The sequence below is a fragment of the Erpetoichthys calabaricus genome, chromosome 13 (genome assembly GCF_900747795.2).
Source record: "Erpetoichthys calabaricus chromosome 13, fErpCal1.3, whole genome shotgun sequence".
NCBI classification, from domain to species: domain Eukaryota; kingdom Metazoa; phylum Chordata; class Cladistia; order Polypteriformes; family Polypteridae; genus Erpetoichthys; species Erpetoichthys calabaricus.
The window spans coordinates 31,943,716-31,959,760 of NC_041406.2; the positions used below are offsets into that span (position 1 = coordinate 31,943,716).

The window sequence follows — 16,045 nt, forward strand, 5'->3', positions numbered from 1 at the left end:
AAGTGACATTTTATTTATTAATTTACTGTTTGTGAACACTGTTACTCAATATCTAAAATCCAATTGTTTTTGATGGATATACTTTTTCTTTGGTACAGTCTGACTTAAATATTGATAAATGTAAAATTACTGGATTAGAAGTAAAACAGGTAACAATTTTAATAACAAAGGAACACACACTAAATTCAGCTGAATTCAAGTGTGTGTAAAGAAGAAAACACCACTCAGATTGGTTAGGCAGGATCCTCTTAAATCTTACTACTTCTCAATAAGTGTCAAACATGACTACGTAATAGAAGCCACCAACATAAAAAATTCAGCTTAACATTACACACTCAAACCTTAACAACCACAGCAAAAACAATCTAACTGGGAAAGTGCACTGCATTGAATAAATTAATGAAAACACAAGCATAAATAAATAATTTATACAATTGTGTATCTATTTTTACTTTCAGCAACAACAGAGGTTATGAATTGTAGCAAGTTGGCAGTACTATGCCAATTCTAAGCAAAGTTCACATTCATATGATTAAAATATAAATACATTCCTTTACATTGGCACAAAGTCTTTTAATATGACTGATCTCTGACAGTATCATGACTTAATCAATAGTTAAACTTAACTTTAATTGGGTATTACATTTATAGTGGAACAAGTTAGCTATTTTCTGGTGGGAAATGACTGAATTTACACTCAATGTTCAAGCCTTTACACCCTTCTATACACATTCAGGATTAACATTACTAGAGCAATCAGCCAGATCAATTTCCATAATAACTGCAAATTACATGCATCCCTAACTTGCACCTCCATAAGCTGTCAAGCTGGGACAAACAGGAAATAATATTCTATTTCTGTTTAATCTAAAAGCCAAACACATCTTGAACAAAAAGGTATTACTTGTACAGGTGTAATTATTTATTGTACTTAACTATAGCTTTTGATGTTGACTAATTGTACAAATCAGTAAAAATGCAATATGTTGCCTATTTATTAAATCTTAAATGACACAATTTGTGAAGGACAAATCAAAACTATTCACATCAGAATTGTCAATTCTGAGGGAAAAAAGAAACAGTTTCTGAATTCAAGAGCTGCCTCTGCCACTCATTCATTGATCATCTCAGTCCCATGAGAACGGCATGATTTGCACAGATTTTCCCAAATGCATAGATTTAGCAACATTGTATCAAAAAAAAAAAAAAAAAAAAAGCATGCATTTTGCACATTTTAAGCTTACGACTAGATAGCTGACATATGGGTTATGCAACACAAGTAACTGGTAATGTTTTGTTTTTTTTGAGGTCATTTTTCATATTGTTTCCCATTATGCAGCATTATTCATCAATGGCCGTTTTTATATCAAACATTCATCTCCTCTCTACCACAAAACAGGAGATTAAAAATTACTACAAAACTATAAGGGGTACATAACATATGAGGAAAAATATCACTTTTGAGTAGAGTATTCCTTTAAGCACTTTAATCAAAAAAGATCAGCAGCATTTGTTTTTTTTCTTCGCCATCTTAAAAAGCTTAACCTTTTTCATTCTGTGCTAATTCAATTTTATATAACAATCATTGAAATAATCATCACTTTCTCCATAGCTCCCAGGTACAAGTCCATCTGCTTATTCAGAACAAACAGTAGCATGTTATTACCAAAACAGAAAGGAAGGTAGGCTTTTCTCAGGAAACGTGAGAAACGTTACCTGTTCAGGTAACCATCTCTATCAGGTATTACCAGATACCAATAAATATTTACTCTATATATTACTGGGCACAAGTGCAATTCTTCATTGTCAAACTGTTTCAAATACAGAGTTGCCAGGTTAGTAGGTGCATCTATCAAGTACCTTACTGTGCTGCCTTTGGCCTTCAGAACAGCAGGAATTTGTCTGGGCCTGGATTCTACAAGATTCTAGATGCATTGTCCAAGAATATCAGGAAAACCATACCATACAGAAATGATGGTTTTTGAATTGTGCAGCTGCTGCAAATTAGAAGGCAGCACAGTCTTGTGACACATAGGCGTTGTCACCTCATTGCAAAGATGCTTCCTTCATTGGGTTGATTGCGTTTGCCACTGAAACAATGAAAACTCGCAGTCATGTTATCAGAACCATTGGTGACAATATGTGCCTTGTGACATTATATGTTACTAGACATTAAGCCCGTTACAATAATGGGCACTAGAACAGAAGTGCATTCTATTTGAGAATTTTCTTTACGCTCATTCTCCTGTTCCTCTATAAATCTATTTGCTCTTCTGAGTTTTTCTGACGCTCATTATCTTTTTCTTCTTTTTTGGGGTGGCATGTTGTTAGTAGATAGTCACAGTAATATAGGCTTGTAAGTCCGTAATACTTTCTGTTACAGTAATACTGGCTTGTACGTGGCTGTAATATGCGTCACTGTATTTTGTGCCTTTAATTTTCTCTCGCAGTAATACTGGTTTGTATTTCTGTAAAATGCCTTTAATTTTCTCTTACAGTAATACTGGCTTTGATGTCCGTAATATGCATTTAATTTTCTGACACAACAGTGGGCAATCAGCAGATTCTCCCCAGCAACTGATGTAATGTGTGGCGTGTAGTTGATAATCGTGCTTGTGGCGTCTCTCCAGCAAGTACTGTGCAGTTCCACAGCAAGTATTTTAATCTGTGCTGGCGTGCAGCTGATTATTGTATGTGTGGGGTCTCCAGCAACGGATTTTATGTGCGCAAAAATGAATCTACTTTTAAAAGTCATCCTATTGTAATATCATGAAAATTCGTATGTTTAGGAAAACCCCTTCAACGACTGACACTTTACATGGCCAGGCTTCTTAATCGCAAATCTGACATCCTCAGAGTGAAAACTTGCACAACCACAAACACTAATCCCACCTCTTTGGGGAAGCTGGTCTCCGCATCTCAGTACCCGCTTGGATTTTTCATGCCTTTTGTTTCAAGTCTTACCTCATTTCCAGAAATCCGATTGGATCGGCCACGCGATATTTTATAGGTCCCGCCCTCTCTGTCTTGTGTGACGAGTCAGGCGGCCTTTGAAGCATCTGCTTTGAAGCATCGCACCGTGCCCCTCGCATGCGCACTTCACCAGAAGACACACACACACAGACACTGGACGCACACAGGGGTTTTATTAAAGAGGATCATGCTGGAAGAATCCATTCAAGTGTGTGCATAAGTTGTAGCCATTAAGGGATAATCCTGGTCACCAACAATGTTCAGATGTTTTTGTCATTCTGAAGTTCTTCAGTGGGTAAACAGGGCTTTAATGTTTGCCAAGAAAACATTCCCCATACCATACCATTACACTGCCACCACTGGCCTACACTGTTGACACCAAACAGGATGGCTCCATACACTCGTGTTGCTTGCACCAAATTCTGATCCTTCCATCAGCATAATGCAAAAGGAACCTGGATTTGTCCTACCAAACAACATTTTTCTCCACGGCTGATTTTTGATACTTCTGTGCCCATTGAAGAAGTGCTTTGAGTGATTCACTGGCAAACCTGGCATTGAACATGATCTTTGGCTGTTGTAGCCCATACAAGACAAAGTTGGATACTCTGTGTGCTCTGAGGTGACATTCTGCACATCAATGTTAAATTTGGGTATGTTCAGCCTAGTTGTGACCCAAAGATGTACAGACTTCTCCTGCATTACAAAAATTCATGTATAGGAAGACAGTCCATTAATAATATTTTTTGTCACATGCACCACAAGACTGGAATCACATTATAGGTCAAACCGTACATCTAAAAAAAATAGTAAACAAAACATTTAAATAAATAATCGCATCACTGTTATCTGTTGTGTACAAAATGCAACAGGATGTACTGTATGTGGGCTGTGAATGTAAACAACTCTGGAGGAGACCTTTGTGAATACATGACACTCAAAACGCATGTATATGTGCAACAATAACTGCATAAAATGCCATTTTCTGTATTACCTTGATACATATAGTATTTAAAAATGAACAAATGAGTCACACACTGCCAGAAACTGTAACATTAAAAACAAGTTCCTCTCCCACAAACTGGAGATTACCATACATAAAACAGCAATAATGTCAGCTTCATTTCACCGAATTAGCTAAATAAAGCATGCACAACAAAGGAAATGTATGCTTCATTAAGTTTGTGTCATTTAAAATGTCAAAATTCATCAACTCACTGTTTGATAAAACTAATACGGCTCCCTCATCCCTCAAGATTAGAAGAAAGGTTGAAAACTAAGGTCTTACCACAAAGCTGAACCAAAACATTCTCTCATTTACCATGCCACCATTTTAAAAAGATTGATACTGTACATGGAAGCAAGTGACAGAATTCCTGCTTTAAAGCTACTTCCTGTTCAACTTAAACATACTGTGGTTTCTGTTGAAAGGTAATATAGCAACTTTGAATCATGCTGGTGTTGGCTTAGTTCCTGCACACTTCTCAAAGACATATATGATGAATCCTGCCAAGAAACTCGTTAATAGTTTTGTCTTCAGTTCAACTTCTTAACCAACATAAGGACATTTTAAAATGAACAGAAATGGAAAATTAACAAGCAGACCTGGCTTCTTATAAACAATACAGTCACAATATACACACATATACAGTACATTATCCAGATTGTTTCAACAATCATGCCCCATTTTAGAACTCACAACTCTTTTATTAATTCTATGTTTTAATTTATTCTCTACCAAGTACTGTTTACAAAAGAATATAATTTTTCAGTATCATGTGATATGAAAAATTCCAGTTGGACTACCAGCGAGACATTTACAGTACTCATTTAGGCCGGGTTTATACTTCACGCAACACATGATCCTGTGGACACTTCTGTTACATAAGCGGTGTACTGTCTATAGTTGCGTACGTACTTTATATAAATCTGGAAGATTCCACCAGGTGGCAGTGCAAGATATCATCACGGACAGTAAACGTTCGGCTTCCCTGTGTTGTGAATTGCCTGAAACATCCATTAAATTCCAAGGACACCTTGTCATAATATCTCTGAAAAGTATGGATGTTTAATGATTACATCCATCAATCCAGGGATGTACCCATTCCATCATGCATCGAGCCAGAGGCAGAAACAATCCTTGGACGGGGCATCAGCTCATCTCAAGGTGCATACAAGCTCATGTATACACTAGCATCATTTTAGCATCACCAAATCCCCAAACCTGCATGTCTTTGGAAGGAAACCCACCAGGAAAACATGCAAACTGTAGGTAGGGAACACCAGGGACATGACACCCTGCAAGTCAGCAGCACTATCATTCCAACACCGTGCCGCCTCCACATGTGTAATTATTAAATCATTTAAGTAATAAATACTGTTATCTGTAAAATGTAATATACTGTACATACTTTAATGCATTTCATCATGAAAGTGATATCAAGTATAAACCTAAGGATTCTAAATGTGCACAGACTTGAAATATCATACATTTAATGTGTTCTGTGAGACAATTGCTACCTGCTACTGCTGTCAGTTCAGCAGGAAGCCCCAGAAGCACGTAGTGATTAACAACTGGGTCAGTTTTAAGATAACATTTACGACATTCTACTTTAATGAAAAAATAAACTGAGATTAAAGTGAACATAAAAAGATTAAGGCCAAAATTTCCACTTTAATCACAAAACAGACCTTTTCACCAAGTCCCTAATTTTTTTCTCAGTGGCTCAAATATGCTGCCATTCATTCTGATGCTTTCATGAAGGTGCTAAAAAATGATGGTATGTGAGACCTTTAATATGTATCATGTGATTACGTTGGGGAATATTCAACACTTGAATATAAAAGCACCACAAATGCATTTGTATGTTGGCATTTTGCTTCACTACATCAAAGCATTCATCAGATATTGAAGCACGCACATTGATCCCATACAATCTGCAAAAGCACCTCTCTCTCACACACGGATTTTAAACAGAGACTCTCACTTCACATTGATCATATTGCACCCCCCGACTTTTTGCTGGTACTGCAACTCGTGCACACGTTGCGTGAATTTCTGAGGAAGTACTCAGAGGACACATCAAATAAACGCTGGGAATGCCCGACAGCCATGATTCATGTGCACATGCGTTCTGAGAGTGAAGTATAAACCGGCCCTCATTGTACAAGCTGAACACATATACACACACACTTTTTTATATTATAATATACTAGTCATTTAGCCCGTTACAATAACGGGCGCTAGAACAGTAGTGCATAAACATTAGTAGGAACAGTCTATATTAAATGGCAAGGGACTTTGACCTCATTGTTTTTCTTGGTCGTATTTTTCTTTTGTTGATGTTTACTTGCTGAGCTGACCGTTCTTCGTGGGCTGCCGCCGTGTATTGTGTGTCTTTAATTTTCTGTGACAGTAATACTGTCTTGTATGTCCGCTGGCTTGTACGTCCGTAATATACCTTTAATTTTCTCTGCCGGTAATACAGGCGTGCGCATTGGTAATATGCCTTTAATCTCCTCTGACAGTAATACTGGCTTGTATGTGGCTGTAATATGCGTCACTGTATTGTGTACCTTTAATTTCCTCTCGCAGTAATACAGGTTTGTATTTTGGTAAAACGCCTGTAACTTTCTCTCACAGTAATATCGAGCATCGCACCGTGCCCCGTGCATGCGCACTTCACCAGAAGCCCCGTGCATGCGCACTTCACCAGAAGACACACACACACGGACACCTGGACGCACAAAGGGATTTTATTAAAGAGGATTAATATATATAATAAATAAATGAGTTGCCACTTTACGAACCTGATCTTCTCTCCTTCTACTTTTTCTTTATAACACTGCCTCCTTTTGTTCAAACAAGTTGTGTCTGTTGTACAAACAAAAACCCTTCCTTGACATTAATACTGATTTTAACAGGGAAAGTCAGCACTAGCTCCACTGAGACCCTATACTTGAATGTGCAAGTGATGAAATTAAATAAATACATTTTCTAAGAATAAGAAAAAAAAACTTGTTGGAATTGCAAATAATATAATTTGAGGAAGTCAGAGCAAGCCTGATTCCAAGTTGAAATATGCGTAGGATACCATAATGCCACAGAAGTACATTTACAAATAATAAACACTCACCAGCATGACAACACACCAGTTAAGGATTCCTCTGTAATTACTGTATCCACTCGCTGAGCTAAGCAGGGATTCTTGCAGTTTATGACAGCTGCATGAAATAAGGAGAAAACACCATGAATTAGAAATAATGTTCCTAGTACAACAATGCAAACAGTGTCAAGAGTAATAGGAACAGGTTTATAATTTTAAAAAAAAAAAAAAAAAATTATATACCCAGCAAGTTGTGAGGTGTGGCCTCCAGAGATCAGACTTGTTTTTCCAGCGCAACTCACAAATGGTCAATCAGACTTAGATCTGGGGTATATGGAGGCCAAGTCAACACCTTGGACTCTATCACATTCCTCAAACCATTCCTGAACAAGTGTTACAGGACAAGGTTACAAAATTGATCATCATAATTAAGTGGTCATAAAAATATACAAGCTACTAACAATTCCTAATAGAAATTCCCGAAACAAAGGAGTCTTTAAATGCTTCTTAAACACATTAAGGCTGTCAAAATTCGAATGGAGATGGGCAAATTGTTCTACCAGCCATAAGCCAAACAAGAAGAGTCTTGACTGAGATTTGATATTAGGCATAGTTTATTTACAGGAAAATATTTAGCGAACAAGGTCACCTGCAAATAGAGAATACTCACTGTATTTGCCTTTTGGCAAATTTTGCAGATTAATACCATTGGACACCCTTTTAACATGATGAGGTGTAGGTGGATTTTTTGTAGGGTTACATACTGACACTCCAAATTAACATTTATGCCTCATTAGTCTTTATTTAGGAGTCCCCTTTGTGAAAGGCAATTTAAAAATGTCATATAGGAATTTAAAGAATATCTATCCCTGTATATCTCCTTTTATCACTTGTAACCATAAGCATAAGCGGTCTTTATCAAGAATACATATGATGAATAATTATGGATTACTGTCTCACAAGCCTTACAAATTACTAAACAAAAAATATGTTCTTGCCAGTTACACTACTCACATGGTTGCTGCTTTGGTTTAATAAAATCAAACAGAAAGAAGTGCTTCAACACAGATAAGGCCATTGAAATGAATTAACCAATCCATACTTGATCATGCTTAGGAAGATTTGTTAAAATTATGGTTATAAGAAGCTATTTATTATAGTGGCTCAGTGACATTGAAAGGGAACAGACTACTGATATACATGTAAAAAGATACTACAGTGACAAAACTGCTTCACTTGTTGAGGTTTTTACAGGTACAGTGATGCTGGCATAGAAGTTGAAACTTCAACTACTGTACATTGATAGTGATATCTGAGAGATGGATTAGAATGCTAACGAAAACAAAAAAACAACTGTGGATCATTTGACAGCACATGTTACTTTAAGTCAGGGGAAAGGAAATTTTTTCAAGGGCATTGTCTGTTGTATAGTCATTATGTTAAAGGAAGGTTGAGAATATGGGCAGATGACAACACATGGTAAAAAAGATCAGATAAAATCCAAACATACTAAGCACATAAACCAGCCAGTTATCATCTTACTAAAACCTATAAATTTAAATTGTACCATACATGATGGAAGTAAATAGCATATAATATGTTATTTGAATTTGTACGCTGTTGTTTTAAGTGCCTTATATTATCAGATGTACAATGATGTAGTAACTTGCCCTCCTGTTTAATTTGATGGTCTAAAGCAGTGGTTCTCAAACTGTGGGGCAGGCCCCCCTAGGGGGGTGCGAAGTAACAAAAAGGGGGGGCACGAAGATGTGGAAAAAAAGAAAACAAGAATCGAAAATATGAAAAATACATCTATTGAAATCAAAACAAATTAACTTAAACTAAATTCAGATACTAAATAAATATAGAGTTAGATAAATGCAGATAAAAGTTAAGTAGGTATCATAAAATATGCATCTATGATAGATCATTAATTAAAAAAGAACAAATTGGTATTAGTGGGCTCCTTTCAAAAAACCTTAGGGAGGCGCGATTAAAACTGTAATGAAAACTCAGGACGCAAATACTTAAAGGTTGAGAAACGCTGGCGTAAAGTGTGAAGAGAATGAATGTAAAAAAAATGGCACTGTAAAGATCCAGTTTCTCTTTTGAATTTTAAATTCTAATTTTTAATGGTTATATTTTTACAAACTAAAAATACTCAATGTTTACTCTGCATTCGTACTTATTTAGCTCCACTGAAATGCTACTAAAATCAATCAAAACACCATCAGTACTCATGTTCACTTTCTATTCTGAGCATATGGTTTAAAAAAAAAAAAAAAAAAAGCAACCAGTGATCATCCGATATCCATTTAATTAAATATAAGCAGTGCTATAGTAATCAACATAGACCAACATCAACATAGACCTCAGCATTAACACTTGCAGTGCACCATGCAATGCATGTGTCTCTATTATACTCCATTTGGTATGGGATTTTTAAAAGCAGTGTTTTTCATGTGCCATCTATTGGAATGACAGAGACACAGCAACTGGATGGAAACAAATGCATCCTTTTATTAAGGTGAGAGAATGGGCAAGGGCTGCAATTGTTGCATATTATCTAAGGAAAAATGTCAGTACTGAAGCGCAGTGTAAAGAAATGATATTCTAAAGAAGACCAGATCCCCAAATCACATAATGAATGAAGAAGAGGTGTGCATTTATTTTATATTTGCCTTGTGGGGCAAGCATGGCTGTAAAAACCATTAATGAAATACAATGCTTATCTTTAATACTTGAGTTTTGACTGAACAGCATTAAACTGAATATATGATGCATTAAAAAAAATAAATAAGAATATTCATTCTACTATAAATGAAAGCTTTCTGATGACAGCCTACCTAAAAGGGTTCCATGAGCACACTGGGGCAAGAAGCTGAAAGGGAAAAAGATGCAAGGCACCTAAGGACAGATCTCTGCAGCTAGATGCTTTAGGTTTACCTAGAAAAGTACTGTAAACAACATTCTGCAGTACATGATAAAAAAAATGCCTACCGCCAGACGATAATGTCTGAGACATTTATATTAAAAGGCACAGAATTAAAAACATAAGACAATACGTCAACCAAATATTATCGCCATGCTACAATATTTAAATTTCAGCTAAAATGGTGGGCCAGTTAAGAGTTTTTGGGAGCTGTATTATGACAAGTCACTGTATAAATGGACATATCTGCAAGAACTATAAAAAAAAAATCACTTGGGAGAAAAAAAAATAGCGAAAGTCTTCCACAAATGAAATATTTACATTAACGTGCTTGAATTTTAAAAAAAACTCACTGACTTGCATATACTACTGCTGTTTGAATGATCAGAAATTCACAGCGTGAAGCACTACGCAATATTCTCATATTAGACCCGAGTTTCATGGCGTTATACAGTATTATTACATGGCTGATATGGAAAAAAGTTCTAGTATAAGCTAGAAAATAATGTTTTTTCCTTTCAGTCTGGGGCATTGTGGGTTTTAATAATGTGATCTCATATTTTTTGACAACTTGCATGCATAATTCTAGTGACCTTACCCCTTTTTTATGTTAACTAATGTTGTCTTATTTTAATTTCTTATTTTGTCTTTTAATTTTTCTTTTCTTCATTATGTAAAGCACTTTGAGCTACTTTTTGTATGAAAATGTGCTATATAAATAAATGTTGTTGTTGTTGTAGTGAGTGGGTGTATTGTTTCTCAATCCTGCCCAAATAACTTCATATATAAACTGTCTAAAATTGAATGTGTAAAATGGCTAATAATTAATTAGCATCTTTCTGCTCTTTAAGTTCCTAGATATCACAGCTTCTACGGTATTTTGAAAGCAACTTATTAATTAAATAATAATACTTCAACAGAATTAAGCACTGCAGTAAAAAAGCCAGGAATATTAGATGGTAAAAGAGCATACACAAATGTCTAAACTTTGAAAGATGTTTCACAGATTACTATTTCAAAACAAAACAGTTCAAAGAGGACAGAGCCAGTTGAGAAAGACTTCAAAGCTTTTTTTTCCCCTGAATGAATTACAGCACTGCACAGAAAATGTTAAACAATTCTATGGATAAACAGCCATGTTTGCACTTTCTAAACAGAATAAAGATCAAGATAACACATACAAAAGCTAAGCTGTGAGAGAGGTTGAGAGCATGTGCCGATAGCCGAGACACTCATAAATTGGATATAAAAGCCATGTTCCGATTATGCCATAAAAAGGTGAAGAAAACAGGCACTTTCCCACCGCAGGAAATTTGTTTTCAGGAACCAATAAGTTCCTGTGCAAAGCAGGCCCTGGGCCATGCGTGGTGCCTGGCCACTTTCATATGTTGCCTCACCACCACACAACAGGAATTATAACCTTTATACAAAATATGTGATGTGCAAAGGAGTGATACAATGCAAAGTGAGGCATGTTCAGGAGTTCACGGGGGAATATTATTGTCTCAACATGTTGTATTGCATGGTACACCATGAAGGCGGCTATAAAGAGCAATGTGGTGCGAAGTTGGCGCAATCGGGAGTTCACCGGGGAGATTATAACTTCGATGCAGTTTATGGTGCTATAATCCACCTTAATCAATAACTCTCTTAAGTCTAAACTAGTAACATATTTGTAAGATGAAGCCAGTGCTTGTAGACAACAAATCAACACAACCCATCACCCCAGCTCCACCCATGATAGTTACTGGTTGAACAACATGTACATACCCTGGATTAGGAGCTTAAGGAGAGAGAAAAGAGAGTATCACAAACTACAAACGGCCAGAATTCCTGTAATAGGAATGTTACAACTGTTCCCGAGTTTCTAAAAAGTTCCAGTGGTGGTAAAGTGCCTAATAATGCTTTCTTGGAAAAGAGTGGTTTGCTCTGTGCTAGAAATAGAGGCAGCAATTGTTCCACGTGCAGCACTAGAGTATACTGCTAATGTTGTACCATGTTGTGGTGAAATGGAGGTTATTTCTTCAAAATGAGCTCAGAATGTGACAGACAAACGATTCCCCAGTCCACAATTACTGAGGGGACTTTACTCTCCATGTCAGGGTGAAGTCCCCGGACAGTATGGGTGAAGTAAATAGTACAGCCATTGCTCCTTTTATGCAACAGAATGAGTTACAATTGTTTGGAAATCTCATTAAGTTCCATGGGAAAAGATTCAGCAGTTCAACTAAGACATGAGGTTAAATGGAAAAACTAAGTCTAGGAGCATCCATCAATTTCTTAGGAGAAACTGGCTACTGCTGCTGGGGATACGGAAATCTTATTTGTCCCATTTAGCCTGTTGCCACAGTGATACTCAATTAAAATCAATGAAAAGTGAGTAAATAATGAAAGGTAAGGGAGGCAGAATTATGAATGTAATATCAGTTCATTCAGTTTGAATTAACTTGTTTAATCAGATCTTATTACCATCTAAATATCAAGATTCTGAACCAATAACACATACCTCTTGAATTACAGGAAGGAGAAGCCTACTTTGACTGCACGGAACACAAGGCAGCAACAACCCCTCTTAGCACACAATAACACCCACACCCACAAACATAATGGGCACATTACACTTATCAGTCAACCTACCATGTGCATCTTGGAATTTGAAAATCCTACACACTCTTTTACATCCATGTTTTTCTAGAACATTTCTCACATGCATTGCTTTTCTTGCCAAAAAAAAAAAAAACACAACTCTTAAAAGGATTTTTAAACAATCATTAAGGATAGGTTAACCATCGATTGCAAGTAGGACTGAATCACAAAGCACACACAATACATCACTGGGAAGGTAAGGGAGTCCCTTACCCTTCCACAATGAAGCAAGTGGGTTCAAAATGCATGTAACTTTATTCCATTGGTTAGCTTAATTTCAGTTTCTTCACACTTTGTACTTGTGTTACTGGTAATTCAATTTTGGATTTTTCTTTTTCATTATGGGCTGTTCATTGGAGGTAGCATGTTGCCTTATAAAAATCACCACTCTAGCTATGTACTATAAAATGATGGGACTGCCACTGACTTAAGATTTGTTGATCATATTTTGTTACAGTATAGAGATGGAGTTAACTATAATCTCCGGGCACAAAGAAAGCATACTGCACATGACATTTTGAAGTTTCATTTACTTTTTGTGGTGTTTACATATTTTTCCTATGATGCTGCTCCAATACTCAAGATCAAGTAACAGATCCTAAAACAAACTATTTTGTTAAATATGAAGAATATTGTGTCATACGAATGGGGCAATACAGATACGGAAGGGCACACGGGTGATAGCAAATATCAAAGCAGCAGAGGATCATAACTATTAGACACGATGCCCAAAAAGCTTGACCCTGTAAAAGAATGGCCATTAACGCACCGATTTAGGGGCGACACTGTAAAACCAAACATGAAAGAAGTATTATTTAAACCATTGAATTTCAACGATTTTATCGGAGATCTGCAACAAGTTCCAAAATGATACCTCACCTTCTCTTTCGTACTTGTGGTTCTGGTTTGAAATACCGACGCTCTACAAAAGTAGGCGTGTAAGCCACTTGTCTAAGGTTACACACATTTTAGAGACAGTCTCGTGTATAGCGATTTAGCGTTCCTTAACATTTATAAATGAAACACTAGCAGACTCTTTTAGTTGGACGACCGTCTAAATAAGAAGGCGTGCATCTGTAATTCGTGCAAACCCTAAAACAGGACATGCAGGCGCAGCCTTACCCAAGCCGTTCGTAGCCCTCGTCGCTTCTGCCCTTTTCTTTCCCACTCCTGGTGGTGCTGTGTGTTGTCTTTTCGTCATTTGCCTTCTTGCTGCCGCCGTGGCTATGACCATTTTCGCTGGTGCCGTTTCCGCCCGATTTACTGTTCCCTTTTAAACTTACTCTCCCTCCTGAAACTGTAGATCTCCTCTTACGGTTGGTTAAAGGGCCCGACTCTTGTCTTTCCCCCATTTTACATTTGCTATTTATCCTAGTGAAAGTATACCAAACGTTGCTACGCCTTACGGTAACATTTATTAGAAGGTAAAGTCTTCTTCAGCCGCTTCGCTCACTTCACCTTCTTTGCTAAGGGACGGCTTCATTTGGCACACAAACTAACCTCCTTCGTTGTGAACACGTCTTATGGACAGCGGCGTCGAAGCCGGTGCACCCTGGGAGTTGTAGTTTGCAGCTGTGAAGTGAACGAATCAGTTGGTACATTGCCATCAGATTATAAATAACGGCACCAGTATTAATAGACTCACGCATATTAAATTAAAAGAACAGCCGGAAAAAAGTCTCCAATACATTTAAGAATTAAAAATAGAAAGAACGTTGCAGTTATTGTGAAAAACTCCAGAAAAACAGCATAGTACAAAGCCTAAGGAAGAATGGTGATTGTTTAGAATAACAAACCAAACAGAAACGATAACTACATGTGTAAAAAATAGCGTGGTTCTACAATTAATTATACATGCCTCCAAAGCAAGAAGAAAACAAATTTATTGTAGGACTTAGGTATGGAAGAATGTTATGACTAAATACTAGCTTTTGTGAGAATAAGAACTGCATATATGTGAACTTCCTTTTGCAAGAATTGTGAGGGGTTAATGTGGACAAAAACTGAGAGTGATATCAGATGGGTAGATGTTTACATCTATCATTTCAGCAATAATGGAAAGTTAATGGTATCTGAATGAATCTATCCACAACTATCTATGTATCTACATAAAATGCTACGGTTTGTTTCTGTCTGTTATGTCATGCCTTGTGAACCACTAGGACTACAACCTTGATCTTGTCTTAGATAGATAGATAGATAGATAATCGAAAGCCTATGGCATGATATGCGCTGGTAGAGCACAACATGTGGCTGGCAGCAACAGCAGAGAAGTTATTGGGACTCACATTTTTCTAAAGGCAAACTGATGGCAGAAGGTGATATGGCACAGAGATAAAGAAGACCAGCAACATCTGCTGAGCATGAAGCAAATTGTGGGAACTGCTTGTGTGATAGGAAGAGGACGAAGGACAGCCCCAGCATTTGTTGTACACTGAGTGTGAAGTAAATCGCAGATGAACAAGGACAGTTATGGCATCGGCTGCCAACAACCTGTATTTTACTCTTGAAATGTGGCTGCGAGCAACCCCAACAAAGTTATTAGGGTTCTTATCTTTCTTACAGCAAACTGAATAGGCAAATTGATCATGAAGGTGACATGACAGAGAGAAAAAAGAAGTGCAGAGACATCTGCTGAGCATGAAGCAAATTGCAGGCTCTGATTAAATTATAGGAAAAAAGATTGACAGCACCAGTATCCGTTAAGTATTAGGTGTGTACAGCACAGCAGCCAGATGGTGCTTGCAAACTACTGGGGCCAGAATCTTGATCATAATGAAAATAAGTGTGTGGAGTAGGAGCAAGTGAGAATGAAAGCAGAGGCAGTAAGTCATTTTAACTTTACTGGCCTGGCCACTATGTGTGTGGAGTCTGTATTTTTAATATGCATTTTAGGTTAAATGGTAATTCTGAGTTTGCCCAGTCTAAATGAGTGTGGTGATGCTTATATGTATGCCCTGTAATTAATAGACAGTCCATTAAAAGATTGTACATAGTTCTTATATGAGAGATTGCTCCTCTCTGCAGCCCTATGATATAAAAAGAAGGTTTAGAATATGGGACACTGAGCAAAACCAGCACTGTCCTGATAAAGCGGTCATGCTAGTGAATCTAATTATTGGTGTTGCAACAGCCTACATTCATTGTGTTTGTGAGCCTTTGAGTTCTTTGGCATGCCAAATTATTATTTTGAGATATCTTTATATCATTTAAATGAATTGCTTTAAAAATATCTCAAATTGATTTAAAGATATCTCTACATGAAAATATGACTTGCTGCCTCACATTTACATGTCTCTCACTCAGAAACAAAACAATCGTTTTCTTATGTCTGACTACACAGATCCCAGTCTTCTTCTTTGACATGAAGTCTCCTATTTTTGAGGTT

At 36.9% G+C, this 16,045-nt stretch overlaps 1 protein-coding gene across 1 annotated transcript in view; it reads right to left on the reverse strand.

The window, feature by feature from the left end:
- dgat1a (diacylglycerol O-acyltransferase 1a) overlaps positions 1-14,205 on the reverse strand; it is a 51,986-nt gene extending 37,781 nt beyond the window's left edge. The window contains exons 1-2 of the mRNA XM_028818096.2: positions 13,780-14,205; positions 7,110-7,197 (exon numbers count right to left, since the gene is read on the reverse strand). Of these exons, the coding sequence (XP_028673929.1) occupies positions 7,110-7,197; positions 13,780-14,009 (318 nt within the window). The 5' untranslated portion in view covers positions 14,010-14,205. The remainder of the gene's footprint in view (positions 1-7,109; positions 7,198-13,779) is intronic.
- Between the last annotated feature and the right edge of the window lie 1,840 nt (positions 14,206-16,045).